At 44.1% G+C, this 26,497-nt stretch overlaps 1 protein-coding gene across 4 annotated transcripts in view; it reads right to left on the bottom strand.

The window, feature by feature from the left end:
* CDK19 (cyclin dependent kinase 19) overlaps positions 1–26,497 on the bottom strand; it is a 1,195,971-nt gene that overhangs the window by 271,308 nt on the left and 898,166 nt on the right. For all 4 annotated transcript variants that reach the window (XM_069234609.1, XM_069234610.1, XM_069234608.1 and 1 more), the window contains one exon: positions 20,675–20,806. In XM_069234609.1, coding sequence (XP_069090710.1) covers positions 20,675–20,806 — 132 coding nt within the window. The remainder of the gene's footprint in view (positions 1–20,674; positions 20,807–26,497) is intronic.

The raw sequence follows: 26,497 nt of genomic DNA, 5'->3' as shown, positions 1-26,497 counted from the left end.
TCCTTGCACTAGGTCTTGACACAGGCTTCTGTCATATCTCCAACACTGGCTCAGTCAGTCACTGAATGACAGTTAAGGCTCTGAAGTGGACACCAAAGTATGAAGGACTTCCATTAGCAAATTGGACTTCAACTCTGCTGTCGTAAGAGGACAGTCCAACATTTCATTCACCTTTCTTATGACGCCATGGTAAGATGTCACGTCAGGCAGAGGTATACCTCCTGGAGATAATAACCACCACTCTGGGGAAGTGTTCAGACCACTTACCACCTCTATACTCTCAAATTTCTGGGATGGTTTAGGAATTTCACCCTCTTCTAGGTCTGGGTCCTGATGAAAGTCTAAATATTGTTGCTTCTCTAGAAACCTCAAAGCATCTCTACGAGACCTCAACCTCGACTCCAGCAACAGCATTGGAAGAGAATATACTGGCGCAGGTGATGTCGGCTGCGTGCCAGCGAAGTCGGTGTTGGCGCCAGTAACTTAGATGTTGGAACCGTAGAATCCATTTGAGCTGGAGTTGTGACGCGACATCGGTCGGGACATGTCAGACGTTGGTACCGGCGCCAGTGGTGCCGATGATTCTTGCTGAGTGTCGGCCGGCGAAGGGGTCACCATCCTCATGCCTTCGAAGGCCAGGGCAGGAAAGGAGCCTGCTGATGTGGCACCTGGAAACCTCCAAAGGAGAAGGACAATGGACCCATGGGGGCAGCTGGCTCACCAGAGGGAGTCACTGCCTTGTTGAAAATACTGTACATAGCATTCAAGAAGTTCGACAGACCTGTCCCAGGAGCTGGGAAAGTAGGATAATCCTGCTCCTCTTGGAGAGGTTGAAAGGATCCTGCCGTCGGCATGACCACTTCATACTCCGGGTCCGGCAGAGATCCTGAGGAAAACTGTGCCACCAGAGTCGTAGGTGACGCCAGGAGATCCACTGAAGACAACACCAGGGAACTATCATGCAACTTCCTAGGAGGAGATAGAGGCCGTGGACTCAATTCTCATGAAGTCTGAAGCTTGAAAGCATGATGTCATCTCTTCTTATGGAACCTCGAAGACTGATGAGATGGTGACTCCGCCTGAGGTCGGGACCTGCGACGGCCTCGTTTGTCCTTCTTCGCCTTGGCCAAGAATAATTTTCTTCTCTCACTCTTTCAGAGCTTTAGGATTCATACTCTGACACAAAACTCCCCGATGTCATGATCAGAGCTAAAGCACCAGAGACAATCTTCATGTGGATCCGCAACAGACACCTAGCCTCCACATTCCCAACAAGATTTAAAGCCTGGCTTTTTAGGTGGAGATATTGTCACCTACAGAGGCAACAAAACTGTCCCTCGAAACAGTATAACCAAATCGGAGAGATAGGAAAAATCGTTACGTGTCAAAGGTGCGGAAAAAAGGGAACTGACAGCAGCACACCGGTGCGGACTTCTTATGGTTCTGATGACATCAGACAGAGTCCCATGTGGAGCCATGCTGTTATGACTTCCTCGTCCACATGGAGAGCTAGACAGAAAAAAATCAGTTGAATGCTGGTGCACTGGGGTATTCAAGAGGTAAGAAACTCCTTGGGGAGTTTATGCATAAGGTGAGGAATCCACAGGTAGATGTACCCATCAGAACACCATGCTTCTGAATGGCCTGGTGGACGATTTGGCTGGGGGCATGAGTGGAGGTGGACTGCCCTGAGGCCACTACCCCTGGAGACCTGACAGGCTGCAGAGGTGCCACTAGGCACTCCTAGCTGGGTCACTTGTTGAGGAGCTGGGAGGCATTTAACATTGCAATGTGAGACAAGTGCATAGGAATAATGTTGAACCCAAACAAACTCCCAAATAGGGAAAAGAGCAATTGGGGAACCAACAAAAATAACATAGTAAGGTTCCAGGGCTGACACATTCTTAGAGGTTCTGTGAAAGGTAGAAATTAATGACTTAATCATTATCAGATTACTTTGCTTCTCCCCAAGAAGATAGCATATGGTCAGGGTAACAAGATGGACCCATACGCAGCATGCGATCTAAGGCAGCATATGGAGGGAACCTACAACCTCGAAATCTTAGCACCTGACTGGGAACTATTAACATCTGAATAACTTAAATGCATTCTATGACTATTATACCTCTCTGCATTTGGCTGACTCCCCTTGGGATGCTCAGCAGGGACCCTAGTTAATATCAGTACAACTCCCTAAAATGGCACTAGACCCACAAAACACATGAAGGTCTCCTATATTAAGCCTGCTAAAGTTGAACTAATCCCAAAGCTAATGTCCTTAGTTAACCTTTTCAAAGAAAGTGGGATGTTGACTCACTTTATGTGCAAAGCCAGTAAAACTCTCATTCCCAACCCAGGAGAAGACTTCAAATTATGCCAATACTACAAGCCCACCACCCTAATGAACACTAATACAGAACTATTTACTAAAATAAAATACTGATGCACCATTTGGACCCCATTGTACCAAACAGTATACACCCCAATCCATGTGGCCTCATCTGGGCCATCCAATGAAGGAGAACAAATGAATAGCAAACATAATTCACCTGGCTAAAGGTTAAAAAGAAAGCAGCCCCAGCCATGCTGGGTCATTAGATGCAGAAAAGGCCTTCCACCTGTTGGACTGGTGCTTTCTACACTGGCTCTCAAGGAGGTGGGCATGGGTCAATCTTAATTTCTGTGCTAATAATATATCTGAAATATGCCTGATCTATATAACCTCAAACTCTTTTCAATCCATTAGTGCCATGAGGAATGTATGCCCCAATACCCTTTTATTTGTCAAGCTTAAGAAATCTGGGATCCCATTTAGCCCAGACATCTACAGAATTTCTCTTTTCACTGATGATGTTTTGCTTAGATTTTCATTGTCTGACTCCTTTCCTTGCCCACTGACTGAACTTTCTTTGAGAGAGTGGCAGTCTTCAAAAACAGCTTAGCTGAATCTAAAATCCTTAACTTAACGTTACCTGAGGCAAAAAAGGAAGGCAGTTTTGGTGCACATCCCCTTTTGTTGAGCTTCTAGATCTATTTAAGAACTAGGGGCCATATGTACAAACACATTTTCCCATAGACACAGAATGGGTAAAACCCTTTGGTACATCTGGCCCTAGGTTTCAACATTACTTCAGCAGTAGCAGTCCTCTTTAAAGCAAACTTGACCAAACTTCTAGCAGACCTTCACAATGACCTCAGACAATTGTCCCACCTTTTACTCTCCAAGCTGAGCAGAATTCATGTAATACTGATGAAAATATAATATCTATAGGTTTCTATTTATTTCAGACGCTACTTATAAGAGTAAAGAGGAATTTTGTTGAAGATCTGAAAAAATGGCACTCCATTTAGATGGGAGATCACCTGCTTGCATCCCAGGAGATAAAGGTGGCCAGGGCTCCAAGATTTTATTGTGTACTATAAGGTAGCCACTTACAAGTCTTAGCAGACTGGTCTCAGAGGGCAACAGATAAAATCAACTTTCAAATGCAGTGAATTCCAGCTTACGCCTCATGCTGAGACTTCACACCAAGAACAAAGGAAGATAGCAATACTAATGTTTACTCAAGTACTCATAAGAGTACACCTCTCACAATCTGGGACACAATTTGCAGACAAAATAAACATACTACGTTCCCATCCACATATAGTTCCCTTCATTGTGATACCTCACCTTCACACCAGCTGTAGTGCCTGGGCCTACTAATAAGTGGAAGTTGGGGGAAGGTACATTACTGGCAGACTTAGTTAAGGCTGGCATCGTCAAATGTTATACTGGCTTGCGGCTTTAACAAAAACTGAAATATTCCACTATGCACTGCTGAGACACCAGGCATCCAGAGTTTAAAGCTGTAACAAAAAGAGATCTGACCCTTTTTGAAAAATGTATCAGGTTAGCTGCTGGAACAAGAGATACAATAGCTAGCATCTATAAAATAATGATGAAGTCACATGCATTGTCTCCAATTGATATTCAGCCCACACAATGTTCATCTGAACAATGTGTGTGGCTTCAAGTGGCCGATGGCTGGTATTTGCACCAACATCCTGATCCACACAGCCAAAGATTGGTGCAACACACTCTGTACCCATTGGGGGCAGGTGATGATCTCTGCTGCACACTAACATCAGCTATGTGCAACAAGCTCTGGTGCAGTGTGTAGCCTTCTGTTACGCCCTACTCTTGAAATACCTCAGACTAATAACAATAGTGTGGTAACAAAAATGTGAATGCATATTTTTAAAAAGATCAAGTAATTGATAAATGTCAAGGGATGCCCATAACCACAGTCACACCCAACAGACCAGAGACAGACAAGATACAGTGAGCTTTCCCACAGCAGGTAGAGGAGGCGGGTGCACTGATCATGTCACATTCATCAGGGTATTGAGGAAAGGGAATCTATCATGACTCCCTCCAACTGCTAGGCCAGGAGTGGTTGTTTTACTGTGAGCTCCAGAGAGAGGGTCATATCCTCTGGCCAACAGAAGGAGTAAGATCAGGACTATGTGGCCAATCCAATGGATACACACAGTGAGGCAGGATAGTATGGCTGAAATCTCCACCTGAATCTCAGAATGCAAAAAGCAGGAATCTGACTGTCTACAGGAAGTGGGGATCTAATGCAACACTGAAAAAGAGGAAGAATTACATACTCCTGAACCTAACCAATAACTTATGGTTTTGGTGTCCCAGAATAGCAGAACTAACACATCATCAAAAGCACATGTGTGGGGGGCGTGGCTAAGCTGGCCAAGATGGCCGACGCGAGCCGATAGAGCTCCGCGTCCCAACTCCGGATTATCCGACACCAAAAGATGCATGAGGGGCCAGTAACTCCTCAACAACTGGGGGCCCGCTGGGCTGAGTCTCCCTGAGCCGCCGGAGATCCTGACTGCGGTCTCCGCGGTGCCGCGCTGGATGAAAGTGGGCCATGTGCGGCTGGGGGCGGCGGCCTGCATGGGCGAGGGGCGAAGGGAGGACCAAGCTGGCTGGGGGCACCGCTGTTGCGTTTGCCCTGTGACGGGGACGACACCTGCGGAGACGCTGGGGCAGGACGTGCACCTACACAGTGAGTTGCGGTGGTGGTCGGCGCGCCTGGGCGCACGGCGGTGCGGAAGGATGCGATCCCTGTCGCGGAGCTACGGGCGCAGTGGGGGAGACGGGAATCTGCTCCTGCTTGACTTGGTCAGAGCATGGCTCCAGGTGCGCTCGGCTGAGGAATTCATCTGGACGGCCCGGGGGACAGAGCACCTAGGGAACGGAAAGGACTTTGGCGGTTGGGCTACTCGTGCTGCGCGCAATAGTATCCCAGGAGCACGTGCAAGCGGGCCCAACCCAACCTACCTGGCTGCATCAACGCTGCGGCCTGCGGAGGGTGAAACTGGGAGGAGGTCTTGCCACTAGTCCCTGGGCCGCCTGAGGTGGACTTGCGGGCCGGGGACTGGACGCCATCTCTCACAGACCTGTGTGGGGAGCAGATGGGTCATGCAGTTCAGCTTGATGTGGGGACATAGTCACACATCCCAAAAGACCCACCTTCCTGCATAGTTGTGACACTGTCTGAAACAATCTTCGCTGTTCGGTCCCCCTTGCCTGGCTGGTTGCCCTGGTGGGCTCCACTGAGCGGACCCTTCTGGAGGCTACCTCGTGGGCGAAACAACGACCTACAACAGTGGTTCCCAACCTTTTGACTTCTGTGGACCCCCATTTTATCAATACTGGAGCCCAGGGACCCCCACTGAATCATTATTGGAACCCGGGGACCCCCACTGAGTCATTACTGATAGCTGGGACCTAATATTATTCATTTTTTTAAGCAGTCGCAGACCCCCTGAGGAGGCTTCGCGGACCCCCAGGGGTCCCCGGCCCACAGGTTGGGAACCACTGACCTACAATATTGCTGATAAATTTAGGGGCTGTGGATAGGCGAGGACGGGCCGCCTCCGCTCTGGAACTGGAGCTAAGCATCTGCAAGACGTCGCAGCCCAAGACAGGCAAAAACTTGATGCCGTACTAGCGGCGGTGGAGCGCATCAGTGACTCGCTGGAGCGGGCCCGCACATCTCTGGAAGCCAATATAGATAAGGCGGCCAGTGATCTTGTTTTGTTTCATGCGGATCACCGCAATTTGGTGGAAAAGACAGGCACAATTGAAGCACGGATAGACAAACTAGTGCCCGCAACATCCCGTCTGGGGACCGTAATTGAAGACGCACTGGCCTGCATAGGTGTACTGGAGCGTCGTGTTGAAGATGTAGAGGGCCGCACCCAAAGGAACAATATACGCGTTATTGGCCTACCAGAGGGCGTGGAGGATCGTGATGCAGTGGCTTATTCTGAGACCTGGCTTCGGGGATTGATACCCGAGGGAACTCTGATGCCTTTTTTTTCAGTGGAGCGTGCGCATAGGATTCCTGCTAGACCACGACCCCCGGGAAGCGGCCCACGTCCCTTTATACTTCGATTGCTCCACTATGCAGACAGGGATATTATCCTAAGGTTCATTAGGTCATCACCACCGCCTCGAGTTGATAACGCGCAGGTTATGCTGTTTCCGGAATACACATTAGCTATGCAGCGAGACCGCGCCTCCTACTTACCTTTAAAACGCAAGCTCCAGGCACTAAACCTCGAATACTCTCTTTTATTCCCGGCCAAACTCCGCATAATATCTGAGAACAAATCCCACTTCTTCACCACGCCAGAAGCGGCGTGGGAATGGCTGGAGTCAACAAGCCATACTAATGGCCGGGTCCCGGAGGGGGATCCACCAGTGCCACGAGGTAAGCTCACCCATGTGAGACGTGGCCGCAAAGCACGTGGTACAACTCCGGAGAAGGCAAAACATGTCCCTGAACTGGAACAAATTATCCAGGAACGACGCGAGGCATTGCAGTCGGCAGCAGCCATTAATACTTCCCCAACTGTATCGGTAGCAGAAACCGAAATCTCACAACCCCCAAGCAACCGTCTTACTACACCAGATCATCTATCCAAGACGAGTTCTCTGGCGTGCTTGGGGGTGACCCCCGTACAGCAAATGAACTGTTCTAGAACTCTTCAGCACCTGACTGGGCCACTCTGGGGCCCAACGGACATATCCTTTATAGTTACATATCTCTTCAATACATCATGTGCGCCCTATCTGCACTTATGCAATGTACCTTTGATCTGATAATCTGGGGATACACCTGAGAACTCGCATGGAAATTGAACAGCAGACCGCACAAATTATACTGGCGCTCTAGCTGTTCCTGGGCATCAATTTCCACTGGCCCCCCATTCCCTTATCCACATATACCAGGGTACACAACGCACTACACGCTCATCTTTAAACCACACGGCCTACCCCACTCTCCTACTAGTGGAGACCTGCTATGTATAGCTGTTCTGTTGACCACATGGGTTACTTGATTTGGGCGGAGGCTGGTTGTTCTTCTGCTCTGATGGTATTCTGTTTGTTACTGTTGATATGGAGTCTATATATTAGCTGCCTGATTGAGCGCTGAAACCCCATTATTATAGGTAAAGCCATGTTCTTATGGGCTGTGCGGATAGTTCGCTGCTCCTGCTACCAAACACCGCCATAAACACCTACATTGCTCTTACGTGGAATGTGCGCAGTATATAAACGCCAAAGCGTAGGTATTCCATATTCTCCTACCTTAAAAGACACTCTGTATACATTGCCTTTTTGCAAGAAACTCTTTTGGTGTTCCCAGAGGTCCCCCGTTTGCAGCGGCGATGGAGAGGTCAGATATATGCGACAGGTCACTCCACTTATGCTAGGGGGTCTCATGTTTGGATTAGACCGGGCATCCCATTTGTGGCAGAAGCCCAAATAATAGATAATCAGGGACGATACGCGTTGGTCCGGGGGCGACCTGCCGGTCGGGCAATAGTACTTGGCTCCATATATGCACTGAATGTTGACCAGGCCTCCTTCCTCCACACTTTATCTAACCAGTTGTCGGGGTGGAGAGACTACCCCTGGCTATTAGGAGGGGATTTTAATAGTGTACTGGACCCTTACTTAGATCGCTCCTTTCCCCCATTGCCCACAGCGCCCACTGTGATAGCTGCAAGTGCACTGAATGCCTGGACTAAAAATTGGCACTTGCTAGACATATGGCGCCATTGTAATGCAACAGATAGGATCTACTCATATTATTCTGCCTACACTCCCTGCATGTGCGTCTTGATAGAATACTATGCACACAGGATTTATACCCTGCAGTACTGGACACAGACTATTTGGGTCGCACACACTCAGATCACAATCTGCAATTTGTGCTTCTGGGCTGGGATGTCTCTTCCCCGAATGTCCTCACTTGGAAACTTAGGCCTGAGCTCCTGGAAGATGTAGCATTTGAAGCATCATTAGTTGAGGCAATTCCTGAATACTTTGTGCATTAAGTAGGTACGGCATCTTCAGGCCTGGTGCAATGGGATGCCTTTAAGGTCTTTATTAGGGGTCACTGTATGGGAACGCAGTGGAGTCTGCGACGCTCTGTGGAGAGCGACCTTGCCCGATTGGAGCGGACCTTATTGCGACCTGAACAGGAGATTACCCGCAGCCCCACTGAGATAGCACTATTGTCAACAGCTCGGGCCGAACATCTGTCTTTCCTGGAGCGGCTACGTTGTTTAAATTATGCCGCTCACTCGGCGCGCACACATGCCTCTGCGGATAAGTCGGGCAAACTCTTGGCTTGGCTGACTAGGTGCGACCGGGACCACGGCCCAATTGTGGAGATTCGCTCGATGGCTGGTATTGTGCTTCATACACCCTCAGAGATACACTCAGTGATTACACAACACTATAGGGCTCTCTATGACTCGCCTGCATTACTGCATCTGCAGACCTGTGCACAATTCCTCTCAGCAACTACACTGCCCGCCTGACAGCTGCCCAGCGGCTCGCACTGGAGGAGCCTCTTGAGCTCTCCGAGATCCAGGCTAGTATACACGACCTATCTGCGGGTAGAACTCCTGGCCCAGATGGTCTACCAACCCACTTTTATAAGACATTTTCCTCTATCCTTGCACCTCATCTCCTCTGTTTATACGAAGAGTCTGTACAGAGAAGATGTTTGTCGACAGCACAGAATGAGGCGCTGTTGGTATCACTCACCGAACTGGGTAAGGACCCGATGGAACTTGGCTCATACCGACTATTAGAAATGCTCAACACAGATTATAAAATATTGCCCAAAATGCAAGCGGCGCATTTGGCGCCCATGTTGCTGGATTTAGTGCACACAGACCAGAACGGATTTGTGCCTGCACGAGATACAACGCACAACATCAGGCGGTTGTTCCGTGTCATGTACTATTCGAAACAGGACTGGCCATTGGCGGGATGCCTGGTTCTCGACCTGGAGAAGGCCTTTGATTCTTTGGAATGGACATTCCTTTTTGAGGTCCTGCAGCGATTTGGCATCGGACCTCGCTTTCTCTGTATGGTTCGGCTACTATACACTAACCCTCAGGTCCGGGTCAAGATGGGTGGGAGTATTTCAGCACTGATCGAAGTGCATAGGGGCACGAGCCAGGGCTGCCCTCTTTCTCCATTGCTGTTCTCCCTCGCCCTGGAACCGCTGGCTACGGTGTTACGTGATCAGGGCCCCCGGTGGGGCACTGCGCTAGGAGATGGCCTACACACCGTATCACTGTATGCTGATGACCTCTTATTGTATTTTAGGGATATCACGCAGGTCCCCTGAGTAGCCGGGGCCATACTACAGCAATGTGCCTCACTTTCTGGATTAGGGGTTAATTGGACAAAGTCTTGCCGTTTTCCTTTCCATCCTACACTCCCAAACCCAGTGCTGCACCTCTCTGGAGTTAACATTCCTTGGCAACCATACACTTTTAGATATTTAGGCATTCATATCTACCACTGCAGAGAGGACTTGCTTGACGGTAATCCTAAGAGGGCAGTGGCCTCCATTAGATCTCAGATGGCCTTTTGGCAAACGATGCCACTATCTGTGGCAGGCAGGATTGCCCTTTTGAAGATGATTGTACTACCAAGACTGTTATACTACTTCTCCAACCTCCCCTACTACATACCGGTCAGCTTCTTTAGGGACTTGGAACCCAAGCTGAGAGAATTTATTTGGAATAAAGGGCGCTGCAGAGTTGCGCTCAAGAAACTTTATATGCCACTAGAGCACGGTAGTCTTTTGGCGCCTAATCTGGAATATTATTATTTGGCATCCCAGCTCCAGTGGGTGTCCAGATGGCTGGTGGGACTTCATCTACCAGACACGGCACCTACTGCAGGACCCTGGTCCCTTACACGGGTGACGCACTTGTTCCACCCACTCACACGCTCGGCGCCACCGGAGCAGATTTTCCTCAAGGTGGCCTACAGCTGCTACCGCAGGTCCCTGCGTCTCACGAGGGGAACTGTCCCGTTCGCCCCGGCCCTCGCACCTACTGGAAATGCCTCGTGGCTCCGAGGTCACGTCTGGCCCTGAGCTTCGGATGTGGCACGCTGCGGATCTACATACATTGGATAATCTGTACAATGATGGCAAGTTGATTCCGTTCCCCACTTTGGTCGCAGATGCGGGCCTTCCGGCGGGACAGTTCCTGTTGTATAACTCACTATTGCGCTCTTTATCAGCTGAATGGGGAGACTTAACAACTGCCCTCCCAACCCATCTACTAATACTATATATACAGGTCATGGGGAAGGGTAGGCATCTGATTAGGTGGTTCACCAATGCACTGCGAACTCACACGGTGCAGGAACTTGGCGCGCTGAGTACTGCCTGGGAGAACGAATCGGCCACTCCCTTCACGGACTCGCAGTGGAAATCTGTTCTCTCTAGCCACACTACTATACCTCGCAATTTCAGGTTTTGACTTATACAATTCTACATTATACATAGGGCGTACCTTACGCCAGCCCGCATTAACAGATATTTCCTTCACTGTGATGCAGCTTGTCCTCGTTGCAAACATCTCAATGCAGATATAATAAACATGCTATGGTCCTGCCCCTCCTTCCACATCTACTGGAGAGCCGTGGTCGCTCATTTATCAGCATGCATGACATGCACAATATCGTTCACATGGGAGAACTGCGTACTGGGTTTATTCCCCAGAGACCCGCGTCACAGGGCCACCACAAGATTTTTAGATTTGGGTTTTGTGACGGCCAAAAGGCTGATAACTCGCAGATGGAAGCCTGCGGAGGCACCTACTGAGTTGACCTGGAAACAGTAATTTGCGATTTGGGCGGGTGCCGAGGGGGTGGCACTGAAGCGGGAAGATGCACTTGGTCTGCGCAAATACCCCCTATCAGACAGCTGGGAGGAAATGTTGGCACACTTACAAAATCCAGACACAGACTCCTATTCAGCAGAGTCAGACTAATATTTAGGTTGGCTCAGCGTTCAACAAAAAAATGGGCCCCCCCGATATGGTCATCGGAACGCTTACTGATTGTTGCATTCCCATCCTGAACATGTAAACCAAGGCACGATCGGCAGTAGGCCCCTGGAGCTAAACCATGGCTCCCAATACATTAATGCACCTCTACAGCACCGTGGGGATACCACGGGCATGAAGGCACAGTCATAATGTCATCAAATACTTAAGGATAAAGTATTCCATGGTTTAAAAATGTTATTGTTTTTATCCGTTGTTAACTGAGGATCAGCATTTATATATATATATATCTGTAACTGCATAACTACTTGAGCATAAAAGCTAAGCGAGTGATAAGAAGTCTATCAGTCTGTGTCTACCCCAGTAACCCAACTATCTTTCATGCGAAAAACTTATACTTAGGCTCAGACGATCTCTCCTGATTGCAAAATGTAATGTATATATTTAGATACTTCATCTCTTGCTCTATCTAGTATCATTACACATGCCCTACTCCTTGCGGATAATGCTCACAAATATGCGAAGTGTCTATCATATATGAACATCTGTTGTATAAATGTTATTATAGAATCAAACACTTATGATATAATTGAAATAACAATAAAAAGATTCTTGAAACAAAAATCAAGAGCACATGTGTGTTTGGCTGGCTGTCTCGGACGCAGTAGGCTCTCTCCAGCCCAGCAAAACAGTTGCCAGACTGGAGAGAGCTTGAACAGGCTCCCAGCCAATCCTAACGCTGCTCTGAGCAGCATCAGGATTGGCCGCAAGGCAGGCTGGGAGCTTGTGCCTGCCTGCAGCACAAGAGCAGATGGAGGAGCGGATCGGCACAGCGGCGTGCAGGCAAGTGTTTTATTTTTATTAATTAAATCTTTATTGTTTATTTCCCCCTTCCCATCCCTCCACCTCCCCTCGCGCCGCCCCACCCCTACCACGTGCTGCAACTGCATTTCTCCTGATGCTAATTACCCCTCCTGCACCTTCACCCAAGCATTAGCAGAGCCAACAGGTCAGGCGTGGCAGCCAAACATTTGGCTTTAACATGGGTTTGGTAAAGATTTTATTGTTGGGAGACCTGCTCTAATTCTCGGCCGGATAACTCAGATATATTATTTCTTTATAGAGACAGTATCCCTTAGGTAGTATCCAACTCTGAAAAAATATGTTGTACATCCACCACGTGTGGCTATTTCAACTTTCAGCTGGTATGAGTTCATGTTTACAAATGCTTATATTTCGAATAAAGAAAATGTACCAGCCCATCATCTCTGTTTTTTTAGCTATTTCCCTGAGTAGTTTGTTAACATTCTTATTTATAGGTGATTAATTTAAAGGAAGTAAAAGATTCACAAATAACCTATAAACCACTGTACTCTGCTATATTTTTTCTAGATGACCTTCAGACCACTAATGAGACACTCATGAGAAAAAAATCCCAGTCAGCCTCAAAAAGTCCACACCAATTTTCTCAACACAAACAACAGGTCCCATGACTCAGAAATTGATTTTAGCGATAGAGCTGACATTAAAGAAGGTAGTTCTAAAGAGTCTGTATGTCTCTGAAGGTGCTGTACTTTAGATGATAGTAATGTTCTAAATACTCAGTTTGGAATCTGATCCACCACCCCTTTCTTATTCCTCGCTGTACACCCGGAATATTGATACAAAATCCTCTCGGAGAGTATTCGGATAATTCTGATGATAAGGACTCTTAACTGTGTTGAATCTGATGCTTTAGAAAGGGGACCACAAATACAATTTAATTTCAGTGGTCACATATTGTATACACGGTCCACAAGAACTATACAGATATGTTTTACTTGATCAACATTTTTTTTGTTTTTTTCTGTATTTATTTTATACATCGAAAATTATTTTTTCTCTTTCTCGGAGTTTTAGATTTTCAGATATCTAGTGTACTGTATTATTGATATTTGTATTGGATCCGGGCATTGACGCATTATGCCATGAGTTTAGAACCATGTGTTTTAAAAAAAAACAGAATGGACAAGTTGACACACTATGCTCCTGTAAGAAAATGCGTCATCAGACACCCTCTTGAACACTGACCATTCAGAGACCACTTTGTTAATGACATTTTTGAACAACATCAATTAGCCTCCAGGACAAATGCTGAGCTTCTGTTACATAAAATGGCAAAGGTAAAAGACATCATGCGAGTAGAAAGGTATGTTTATTTACAAGCTCAAAATTATAAAAGACTCAAGCATGCATTACCCAATTAGTGAGATCTTAGGCTCCTATGTAGTAACATGCGATAAAGACCACATACAAGTAAGGAACCTGCCATACAAAATAAAGACCATTCATTCTATCTTTGTGGGTAGGGCGTCCAATGGAGACCTTAAGCTTAAATAACTCTCCATTTAAGACCTTCGTGAACACAAAGATCAAGGTACAACTTTGTTTTAAAAAAACTACAGGTATTTTCTTACCCTACAAGTCCTTTTCGTCAATTGTGCCGTTTAATCCTAGTATGCAATATGCAATCCCTGATTGGTAACCATGAAAAATACTCAATTGAATGCCTAAGCATAAAAATGATTTCTTATATAAGTACGTTTTTGTATTATTTCTCCTTTCTGCAGTGACAAAATGCATTGTAACAAAAACATGTTTAAGACATTATTAAACGCAAAAGTTTAACTCAGCAAAATGTGTTGTTTTTAAATGCTCACTGTTGATAATTACTTAATAAAGACAAACCATTTACTAATGCTTTTGGCCTGGGGCATTTTGTTGTGATGTCTCATGGATCTTTACACAGGATTCTACATTCCAGGTTCGACTGCTCTGGAATGTGGAAAATGCAGAGTGAAGCTGAAGTGAAGAGCATTCCATATGGGTCAGTTGGAGGTTGGAGTCTGCGGTGACCTTGACCAATTAACGTGATGCTTCAATTCTATTATAGCCTTAGAACCCGCCATAGCGGGCTCTACCGGCTATTAAAGGCCCGCTCCCGAGTTAAATGCCCGAGCCGAAGGCGAGGGCATTTAACAAGGGAAAGGGCCTTTAATAGCCGGTAGAGCCCGCTATGGCAGGTTCTAAGGCTATTAGAACATTCTGCCACTCAGGGCAGAATGTTCTCTTAAAAAAAAACAAATTGTTCACGGAGCCCGAGGGGATTAGAATCCCCTCGGGCTCCGTGAAGCTTTGTTCACAGCTGCTGCTGTGAACAAAGCCCATTGGAATGTTGGCGCTGCAGGCTTTTACCGGCCAGTAAAAGCCCGCAGCACTCCATTGTTTTCAATGGAGCTGCCAACTTCCAATGTTCTAAAATTAATTTGGATGGTGCAAGAACATTACTTGCGGCTACAGAAAGCTCAAGTGGATATTCAGGCCCGTATCAGTGAGCCACATGTATACCATTCAGGTAGCGAGCGCGCATAAACTGTTTCTTTACCAGCGCATAATAGTGGGGCTCGCATTGTGAGTTTTCTTTGGGATCCCTGCAAATTAGTAGCACATTTTTAGTTTTCTTCTTGAGAAATGTGTGTCGAAGGTTTTTTTTTCTACCGGCTTAAGAGGAGTTTATTGATTTTATGTGCGAGGGGTGTCCTGAGCAACTGACTGCAACAGTGGCCCAACGGGAATTTGTTTCGCCTAAGACACGCACAAACAAAGTTACATTTGAATGGGTTTCAGAATGTGCGCGTGAAAAGCCCCTCACCGCGCGCATCAGAACTCTGTCTCACCTTTGCCCGTGTAAGAGAAGCTGCATGTGGATCCGTATACCACAGAGCTCATCTTCTGGCACGTTCCGTGGAGCGTGCACTTATTATTCAGAGCACGTTTCCTACTTGGAGATGAAGTTCGTCTGCTCGCACGTTGCCCCAAGCATGCACTTATTTATCAGTGTGTTTCCTGCTCGTTTTATTTCTCATTCTACGATGACAAGAACACACACAGAGCTATGTGTGTGTTATCCACAAGAGTGGCCACATTTGATTGGGAAATTGATCCCAATACAAAATAATAAGCAATGACGGACCGTATAGAAGACATTCAGCATCAGCAGACACATCAAAGTTGCATTGTGATACGCACACATCCAGCTGCGTGTTGCAATCAAAGTAGCACCGTGATACGCACACATCCAGCTGCGTGTCGCAAACAGAGTGCTTTTATTTTATACTGTGATACACACACATTTAATGACTTTTTACCAATATATTTTTTCAACTGTGACACACACACACACACTTTATCAAGTGTGTCCCTGGTGATTTAAGACTAATCTTAACAGATAAACCAATACATTACTGCCCAGATTTATTTTACACCATCTGACCTATTCAGTGATAGTTTGGAGCTTTTATGATATTTTTTGTTTTGTTGACTAGCACAATTTTAATTATTTTTTGATTACACAAATAAATTAGTTCATTCTTGGGGATCATTATGCAAAGTGTTAATGCTCCACCTCCTTTTCTCCAGACACCAGGTGAACCACCCATACTGTGGAGAAATCGGTACAGAGCATTTACCAATTATATTAGGGCAAGTGGGAGTAGCAGATATTGTCCAGAAAGGAAACAGTTTCCATTAGAACATAATCTGAATTTTGAAGGTCAGACCATTTATGAATATTTACCACCTTATGAACTTGCTGAAGAAGCTGAAGATATTGATGAATATCAACTGGTGGAATCAAGCTTGAAAAACAATTTGATGTACAACTCAGTCTAATAGCAAACAGACACTATTTTTTTTATGAGAGACAAGGGTCAGGATGAACCAATAGATAGTTATGTTTCTGCTTTACTCATACCTGCTGCTGAATTTGATTTCAGTTATTTACTTCACAACTCATCAGGGACCAAATAGTGGTACGCGGTTAGGATAAAAAGGTCCAAGAAAAACTGTTGACCTTGAACAATCATACACTTATGGAAACTATAGATATAGTTGAAAGTATAGAGCTTTCATGAAAGTAATGTAAGTAATTAACAGGAAAGAAGTAAAACAGGGTGGCTACAGGTAAAGAAGTGGGTAATTCAAAACAAACAGGGCAATTAACAAAGTCACTAAAAAGAAAGAAACAAAAGAGGGATTTTTCAGTCAAAAGATCTGCTTTAGATGCAGTTATTCCAGTCATTCGGCAAACAGTAGTGTTTGTTCAGCAAAAAATGTTAAATGTAGAATACGCGAAAAAGTTAGTCATTTTGCCAAAGTTTGCCAGTCTCAGAAAGATAAGGTGAAAGCAGTGTCAGATAAACCTGCAGGTGATGGAGCCGAAGTTGATTTATATGAGAATAAAGATGCTATACTAGTTGTCCAGGATGGTGAGGCAGATTGTGTTGTCCCCTTTGAAAACATCATAGTTGATGGTTAAGAACTTAGGTTTTTAATTGATTCTGGAGTGGGGATGACAATTATTTCTGATAATTTGTGTTATCAAATTCAGGGTGAAAAAAACACCTTTTGCCTACAGACAGAAACCAGGTCACACATAACAGTGGGAAAATAGAACTCACAGGTTATTTCGAATGTCCTATGAAATGCAAGGACAGACACATTTTTGGTAAAGTATAAGTAGCAAAGAAGGGTTTGAACACAGTAGACTGCTATCATCAAGGTTTATTTGGGATGAAGTTAAAACCAGAGAGGAAGGTTCAAGTATCATTGGTCAAGGACGGTGAACGTAAGGGACAGATCCAAGATACAAGTAGTAATCGGACCAAAGAATACAAAGCTGTTTTTAGTGACAAACTGGGAAGGGTCAGAGGTTATAAGCACAACATAAAGGTGCAAACTGGTGATTCTCCTATCAAACATAAGCTAAGAAATGTGCCTTTCAGGATTGGAGAAGATTTAGCTGAAATTCTTAAGAACATGTGTGTGGAAGGTATTTTAGAACCAATGGAATTGCCATTACGGTTGTCACCTTTAGTAATTAAAAACAACAAATGGTCAACGGAGAGTCTGCATAGATGTGAGAAGTCTCAACGTAATATGGGTAGACTGTAACCCACTTCCTCGCATAGATGATATTATCACTACATTTTCAAGTACACAAATATTCAGCAAAATTGATTTGGAATCTACCTATCATCAAATACAATTAGATGAGTCATCTAAACACTTGATGGCACTCATGTGTCCTGTGGGTACTTTCCAATTCTAAAGGATGTCTTTGGATATCAAAGGAGTAGTGCCGTTCCAAGACGATATTCTTGTAGCAGGAGAGGATGTTCAAAGCCATAATAGAATTATGCACGGAGTATTGAAAAGATTACCAAAATATGGGATTGTTGCAAATGTAAAAAAAAAATTGAATTTGCTAAAGAAAGTATTGAATATTTACTATTTTTATTATTATTACTTCTAAAGAGTATTCAGACCAGGAGGTATTGCAGTGCTAAGCAGTGTGAGAGGAGCAGACACAGCCCGCACAAGACTACTGTAGAAACGGTCAGGTTTTGAGTTGCTTACGAAACACAAAGAGAGGATTAATTCCTCTAATCTGGGCTGGTAAAGAATTCCAGAGCTTTGCAGCAGCCACTGAAAATGTCACCCTTTTTACTTCTTCATAACGAGGTACCAGAGTCAACCTAATGTCGCAGACTTTAAAGGGCGACATGGAAAGTATTTATGGCATGTAATTTCTTAGATTGTGTTGAAACCAGACCAGGGTTTGCAGAAGCCATCACTAGTGCTCCTAGTACAACGAACAAGGAACAAGTCACATCTTTTCTTAGATGGTGTAAATTTAATGCCAACTTCATAGACAATATTTTGGCTAAAACTGTACATTTAAGAGATCTTCTCAAGAAAAAACAAGTATTTGAATGGTCCAATGAGGGTCAGAATGAATTTAATGCTTTGAAAAATTACAGAGTATCGGTTACAGAACTTGCGCCTTTTGATCCTAACAAAGAATGTATCATTACAGTGGATGGAAGTAATGAACGTCTGGGTGTAACATTAGTTAAAAAAGAAAGAAAGTGGAAATGAATCTACAGTGTGTTTTGCATACAGTTCTTTGAAAGAAAATAAAAAAATATTCTCTGTCATAGAGAAAGTACTCTTGGTTTGTTGTTGGGCGATGGAAAGATTTGAGAGTTTTATTTGAGGGAGAAAATTCACACTTAAAACTGATCACAAGCCTTTGGTAAACATACTTAGTGGGTCGGTGATTCAAGATCACACCCTTAGGTTGATCAGATTGAGTTCAAAACTGTTGCAATATAATTTTAGCATCAAGTACGTTATTGGAGAAAAAAATACAAGGGTTGATTACCTTGCACGTTCCCCGAGTATTAGTTTGGAACAAAGCATAAATGGTGACAAAGAGGATTTAGAATGTTTGATAGCGGTGATTGACTTGTGTCAGGGAAATGTTTTTACAGAGGACGAACGGATGAATGAAATGTTGAATGTTGAGGATTTAAAAACAGAGAAAGAATATATCCACCATGGGAGGCCTAAGGAAAAAGCGCTACCTGTCACTATTCAGCCTTATTCCAAAGTTGCTGATGAACTGTCAGTTCAGATGAATGGAATGCTGATGTGAGGTGAAAAATGAATTCCCCCAATGGTTTGAGAGACAAGACAATTGGCTATGGTAACGAAAGGCATTTGGGCCAGACGATTACCAAATGAAAAATCAGAGATATTTATTGGCGGCCAGGTATGGACACAGAAATCATTGTTAAAGTAAAGACTTGTGTGATATGTGCCACAAGCGACAAGGAAATGAAAACTGAATCAGTACCTTTGCAACCCTGTATTCTATCTAAAGGTCTATTGGTTATATTGGCAACAGATTTCACTGGATCATTCAAAAGTTTACCTCAAAAATGTAAATATGCTATGGCTCGGGAAGACTGCTACAGTAAGTAGTGGGAGGTAGATTTCATGGAGGAACCCAACACTTCTGTAGTCACAAAAATTTTGAGAACATTGTTTTTGAAAGAAGGATTTCAGAAATAAATTGTTTCTGACAATGGAGTTCAGATCATTTCAAAAGCAATGATGGAGTTTTTGGAGGTCAATTCTATTACACACAAACGCATTGCACTATATCACCCACAGGTAAACGGTCTGGTACAAAAAATGAAATCATACTTTGATGTACTGTATTCAATGGGCTGTTCAAAACAAATACAAGGTACTTGAGGTGGTAAATAGTATGTTATGGTCTCACCGTACCAGCCCTAATGGTGTTATTGGAATATCTTCTTTTGAAATTATGAGAGGACGTGTATCCACATCGAAATTGTGTCCTGGGGGTTAAGAAGCCTTCAGAGTAAAACTAGTCATGCATTTTCTGTAGACAAGATTATGCAGTCCAGAGTTGAAGCTTCTCAAGACAAAATGAAAGTTGATTATGACATGAGAAATAATGTCTCAAAAATCAGATTTGATATTAAGATAGGGGACTGGGTATGTGTGAGAGACCCGACATGTCACCAAAGGGAAATCCTAATTCAGATCGCCTGAAAGGGTGGACCCTGTGTCAACAAATACTATCTGAATTTAAAAAAACATGAATGGTGGAACAAAAGCAGAGTGGTAAAGGTTTTGTATTTTAGTGGTTCAAGTGATAAACTTGACTGTCTAAGCATTTTATACACAATGCCAATCCAGATGGGAAAGTGATATTGCCTTCACCATGCAAAAGTAAACAAGTGATAGATAAACCAACAGGATACTGTGACATATAGATGTGAATGGTTACTTTATGTTCTTTTATTAGTTATTTTACTGCAAAGTTGATACATATTGTTAAATGTAATGTTAACATTTACTTTAGACATATAAATGGATCTTATACGTATTTTGAAATGTGCTCATATTTCATCAAAATGTTTTATTGTTTAATAATTAAATTTTTCAGTCACTAATTCAATTTGTATATAGAAAGGGAGATGTTGCTCTGATGTCTCATGAATCTCTGCACAACATTCCACATTCCAGATTCTACTGCTCTGGAATGTGGAATGCAGAGTGAAGCTGAAGTGAAGAGCATTCCATATGGATCAGTTGGAGGTTGGAGTCTGCAGTGATTGCGGTCAATAAACTTTATGCTTCAATTCTACAATTTGTCTAGTGTTTTGTGAAGTAACAGTATTACACATTTCCTGTCATATAATTACAGGGATAAGTCTTGGTGAGCTCACAGAGGACATCACTTTGGGACCGTGATGTGGGGAGGAGCTTAAATAGAAGAAGGGGTAGGGCATGCTTGATGAAAAATATGTCAGCCTTTTGCTGTCCAATTAATTACATCATAGTCACTTACCAATTGCTTTAGTGTAATGCCTCGCACCAAGCAAAAGCTCTGGAGCTCTGTACCAAAATGTCACCACAACTGGATCCAAATCAGCCAGTGGTTTTAATGGAGAATGGAACAATCTTGCAAACCCCATGTCAGCTAAAAAACAAATATACACAGTTTGAATAATGCTAGGTTAGATGCAGCAATTTACAAAATTGCACACATAATTAGAAATCCATTGTGGTAACAAAAAACCCAAATAATGTTTATTAAACTGAGTTAAATATCTAGATAATCTGTGCTACTAATTATATGATCATGTATTAGTAAACATGCATTATTTGCATTAAAACATAACATACTGTTTGTAGTACAGACCAGATCAGGTAAGGCTTCAGATCTCGGTATGGCGACCCTCTTCCTGATTTGGGATATTTAGGTATTTAAGCATTAGTGTCCTCTGTTTAGTGCAACAACAACTGTTTAGTGGCACCACACAATAAGGATTCACGCATCCTGAAGGGTGAGGTAATTAAAAGCTGTTGATGCCAGACACTATGTCGACTATATTGCACACACCCCTCTGATTTCTAATTCCATTAAAGGCAGAGTATATATACATCTACTGACTGCTCATCCAATATTAACATTCCAAATAGTATTCTAAATAGATTTAGGTCAGGCTGCATGCCTTGTATGTATCAATGCTTGACTTACAGCTGGCAAAATGTCTTCAAGCGGCAGTGTTCCGTTAAGACAGCATGTATACTAAATTGGTTTATACCTGTGGAAAAGATGTTTCAACTGACGACATCTAGGGGAGAAAAAGCGTGCCACCCCAGGAATAACCAAATAAATTATGTTTTAGCTGCTTCTTGAATTTTGTGGCCCCAGTGTGTATTTTGCAAGGTACCTCAGAAAATTATGATGGTTGGCAATAAAGATCAAACTTGCTGTAGTGAACATGAGGGCTCCTAATGGGGACGCTGATGATGGAAGATTAAGACTGGTTGTGAAGTTGTGAAGCGGGGTTCAGTTTAGGTGCACTGCGGCGTGCTCTCTGCTTTTAAGAGGGAGAATCGATTTTCTGAGACCTACAGAGAGACTAGTGCTGCTTGATTTGGGTGGGATTTGCTGACAAGCAGGCAGCTTAGCAGTAGCCAGTTGGTATGCTAGTCATCCTATTTGTCTGAGCAGCTTACAACTTTCGAGTAAAAGAGCAAAAGTTTAGATTTTTGGGATTTAGTTGTAGTTTCATGTGCTTACTCCACATCCATTCCTCAACTCCTGAGTTCCAGTTATATCCTGTGCTGTTGAACTTCATTTTATGTGTAGTCATGTGTCATTCATATATTCCTCTAATATATGGCTATGTTGTTCAATAACTCAAGATTTTCCATAAAAAGTCTGAAAGCACTAGGCAATTGATAGATTTGTGCAAGATTCAGTATGGTATCATGAACCAGTGGATTTAGAGCTTTCTGTTCTGGCCAGCTCTTGCAGAAGCCACAGCCACACACACTGCCTGCAATGCCAACGTGTGTACTCAGGGAGCTGAGAAGACTATCATAGTGAAGTGTATCAAAACACTGCCTAGACAGCAAGTAAGACATATACATCATAATTTTTCATTTTGCAGATGGCTTTAACAACAAGGAACAGGTACTTGCCGGCAATCCCAGTTTTCACCAGGGAAACCTTCATTATAGTCAGAAGCATGACATTTTTCTGTTCATACATGGGGTCCCAGAGCAATTAAAATATACCATAAACGTTTCTTTTTTATTTGTTTTAAAACGAGCAAGGTATTTTGACAGCGAAGAAGAGGTTGCAAAGCTGACTTAGGGTTTCGCCAAAATGTGACAGATATCTCAGTTATTAATACAAATGCATTTTATGATATGGCGAACAAGACATCTGTCACGTTTGTGATGCAGGACTGGTCTGCCAAACTCTAAATCAGGCCCTCTATTAGCCAATATTCACTTTTTTTAAAAGCCAATTTCAAAAGATCCTTATTTGAGAGTCTTAAGAAAATTATTTCAAAATAAAAGAAGGCCAATGTAGCTAAAATTTAGGCTGCAGCCTAAAAGCATGGAACAACTGTCACTGCTCCTTTGAGGAAGGGCACATCACCTGTATCTCATCATGTCCTGTCAGTGTAGGTGAGCCAGTTCTCCTTTTAGGAGAATCAAAGATCACTCAATCAATCAATCAGTTTTTGTAGGGCGCAACTACTCATCCTTGAGGGTCTCAAGGAGCTTGGGTGGGTGCGGGGGTGGGGGGAAGGACCGAGCCTCATCCGAAGGGCCACGTCTTGAGGTTCTTCCTGAAGATGTGAGCTATAGGCTTTTTTTCTGAGGTGCATGGGTAGGCTGTTATAGCTCTTTGCTGTGAGGTAGCTACAAGACCTTCATCCAGCAGTGGTGTTCTGTATGCGTGGGATGGTGGCCAGTGCCTGCTGGGCAGAGAGGAGAGGTCTGGCGGGGTTGTGGAAGGAGATGCAGTGATTTGGGTAGGCTGGTCCGATGTGAATGGCTATGTAGGTGTGGGTGAGTAGCTTGAAGATGATTTGTTTCTCCACCAGGATTCAATGGAGGTTCCTCAGGTGCTGAGAGATATGTTCATGGCGGGAGAGGTTCATGAGAAGTCTGGCGGCGGTGTTTTGGATGAGTTGCAGCTTTCTGATGTTCCTTGTTGTGGTGCCGGCGTAGAGTGCGTTGCCATAGTCGAGCTTGCTTGTGACTAAGGCGTGGGTGACTGTCCTGCAGCAGACTACTGGGATCCATTTGAAAATCTTTCAGAGTTGGCAAAGGGTGTGCCAGCAGGAGAAGGTGACTGAGTTTACCTGTCGTGTCATTGATAGGGAGGAGTCGAGGATGATTCCTAGGCTGCGGGTGTGGTTGGTCCGAGAAGGTGGGGCACTGAGAGATGAGGGCCACCAGGAGTCATCTCAGGCTGAGGTGGAGTTACCGAAGATGATGAGCTTAGTCCGAGTTGAGCTTGAGGCAGCTCTCCCTCATCCAGGAAGTGATGGCTTCCATTCCTATCTGGAAGTTCCTCTTGGCCTCGTCCGGGTTTTCAGTGAGGGATATGATGAGTTGTGTGTCATTGGCATATGAGATGATGTTCATTCCGTGGCCTCTGACAATGGCTACAAGTGGGACCATGTATATGTTGAAGAGTGTTGGGCTCAGGGATGATCCCTGAGGAACTCTGCAGCTGACTTCTGTAGATTTGGATGTGTATGGTGGGAGCCTGACTTTCTGTGTTCTTCCTGGGGTGAAGGAGTGGACCCATTGCAGGGCTTCTCCGTGGACTCCTAGGTCGTGCAGTCTGGTGCATAAGGTGCTGTGGGAGTCTATGTCAAAGGCTGCTGAGAGGTCACGGAGAATGAGTGATGCGGTGTGGCCGTGGTCTAGGAGTGTGTGTCTGTCGTCGGTGGCTGCAAGGAGCACTGTCTCTGTACTGTGGTTGCTGCGGAAGCCCGACTGGGAGGTATACAGTGAGTTGTTGTCCTCAATGAATTGCCTTAGCTGTAAGTTGATGGCCTTTTTCAGTACTTTGGCCGGGTAGGGTAACAGCGAGATGGGCTGGAAATTCTTTACCTCTGATTGGTCAGCCAAGGATTTCTTTAGGAGGGGGCGTACATCAGCGTGTTTCCAATCTTCGGGGAAGGTGGCAGTGTTGATGGAGCAGTTCATCATCTTGCGAAGTTCAGAGGCGATGGATGTGCTGGCTGTCCTGTAGAAATGGTGGGGGCAGGGGTCTGTGGGAGCTCCGGAGTGAGTGCTGTTCATGATGCTTTCTGTTTTCTCAGTGGTGAGAGTGGACCAGCTGTGCATGGTTTCGGTGGGTTCTGGGTGGGTCGGTTGTGGGTTCTGATGCTGGGCTGGTTCTCTGGGAGGAAGCTGTTCTAAAAGTCCTTGATCTTGCGGTGGAAGAAGGTGCTGAGTCTGTCGCAGAGATCCTGCAACGGGGGGATGTCAGTGGCTTCGGATGGGGGATTGGTGAAATCACTGGATAGTTGTAAGAAATTCCTTTGTTTGTTCTTTGAAGAGTGTGGTTATTACTATAATAATATATGAGTACTGCAAGTAAGTAACTGTTCCTATTCTTCATTTATAGTTGTAAACAATAGATAAAGTAGCAAAATCCCATCCCTATAAAGCTGAGAAAGAAACAAAGAGATAAACTCAGAACTATTCCCTCCAAATATTATTGTAAAGAAGCGTACCACACTTGGGCTTTGATCTGAATTCTGTATCAAGACAACACTATCTTGTGAAGGGATGCATGGACCTCTCACTGGCCACTTTACATATGTAAGCACTGGGCAGATTTCTTAGTAATGCAGCAGTAGCTTCTTTACCCTTATGGAAATTACTCTGGGCATACTAGTCAAGGTTCTATTAGTATTCCTATAACAGAGTAAAGCAGAGGAGGCAATTTAACTATAAATGGGCTGTTTCAATGTAGCCAAAGCCTTATGGATAGGACCATAGTTACCAAAGAGGTGAACTGACTGTCTAATGTCTTCAGTTCTATCCAAGTAGAAGTTTTAAAAGCCTGTTACCATCCAGAGAATATAAATGCCTCCCTGTAGGAGAAGAGATCTTCTGGAAAAACAGTGGAAGAGTTGTTTGACTGAACTTGAAGTATGAAACTACTTTAAGTAGAAAGACAGGATGAGTTCTTATCGCAATTTTATCCTTATGGAAAAATGTACACGATTCATTACAGCAAACTGCCTGAATTTCACTAACCCTACCCGGTTAAGTGACAGGAAGGGAGCTTTACAAGGCTTATGTTGCAATATAGTCCCCTGAACATGTTAAAAAGGGCTAATTATTTTGAAAGCACCACATTAAATATCCATGAAGACAGTGGAAAATACTTTCTTAATCCTTTCCAAGAAATTTCTTGCAAATGTAACTCTGAAAAATCAAGACATTTGTGAAGGATTTATCCTAAAATGTTAAAGGCTATAAGATGTACTTTATTGGAAGACAAGTGCAACCAAGTAAAATAAAGAAGATATGGTGCTTCTGTTTCTTTTTGACATCTGAATGGATTTTCTGGGTGCAAAAGATACAGAACCGTTTCCATTAGGATGTTGTGGAGGGTGGATGTCTATCTTTCTTTAAAATTACCATGTAGAAGTGTGAAAAATTCAGTGTTCATAAAGTAAGAATTCAGTTGTTAAGCTGCCAAATTCAACAAAGGAAGTTTGGGGTGCACAATCTGGACCTCTAAACTCAACGGAGATTCTAGGCAGCCAGCATTTACTTAGATGAACATTCTAAGAGGGGTTGGTAAACCACCATTAGTGTGACCACTAAACTTTGTCTCTCAATAACTTGAACCCATTTGTGGTCCGATTGAAATGCTGTGCGGAAAGAGCGTTTTTTGTACTGTGTATATCAAGAAGATAGACAGGAATGTTAGTTAATCTCATGGCAAGTAGCCATTTCCAAATTGCTTGTGCTTCTTAAGACAGAACTCTGGATCTTGTATCTCCCTGACAGTTGAAATAATGCACTGTTTTTGTATTGTCCATCTGTTCAAGTAAGGAGATTGTGTCTACACTCAGAAGAAGATAGTGGAGCGCAAGATGGATTGTTCTTAATTGTAGCAAAATAATGTGATAGATCTTCTCTTTCAGCATGTTCCCTGTACTTGAAGAGGAGCCATGCACACTCTTCAGCCTAGGAAGGAGCATAATATCCTGATCAAATGGAAGCCTTTCAGAAGGTTGGTCAATCAACACCACCTGAGAAGAGATTAGATTATAGCCTGGGAGAAACTCAGACTATTTACCCAACAGTCAGAGTACCAGCACCATTG

This window comes from Pleurodeles waltl, chromosome 5 (assembly GCF_031143425.1).
Source record: "Pleurodeles waltl isolate 20211129_DDA chromosome 5, aPleWal1.hap1.20221129, whole genome shotgun sequence".
NCBI classification, from domain to species: Eukaryota; Metazoa; Chordata; class Amphibia; order Caudata; family Salamandridae; genus Pleurodeles; species Pleurodeles waltl.
Note: the sequence above shows the minus strand (reverse complement) of the source record. Positions and strands in the feature narration are given on the sequence as shown.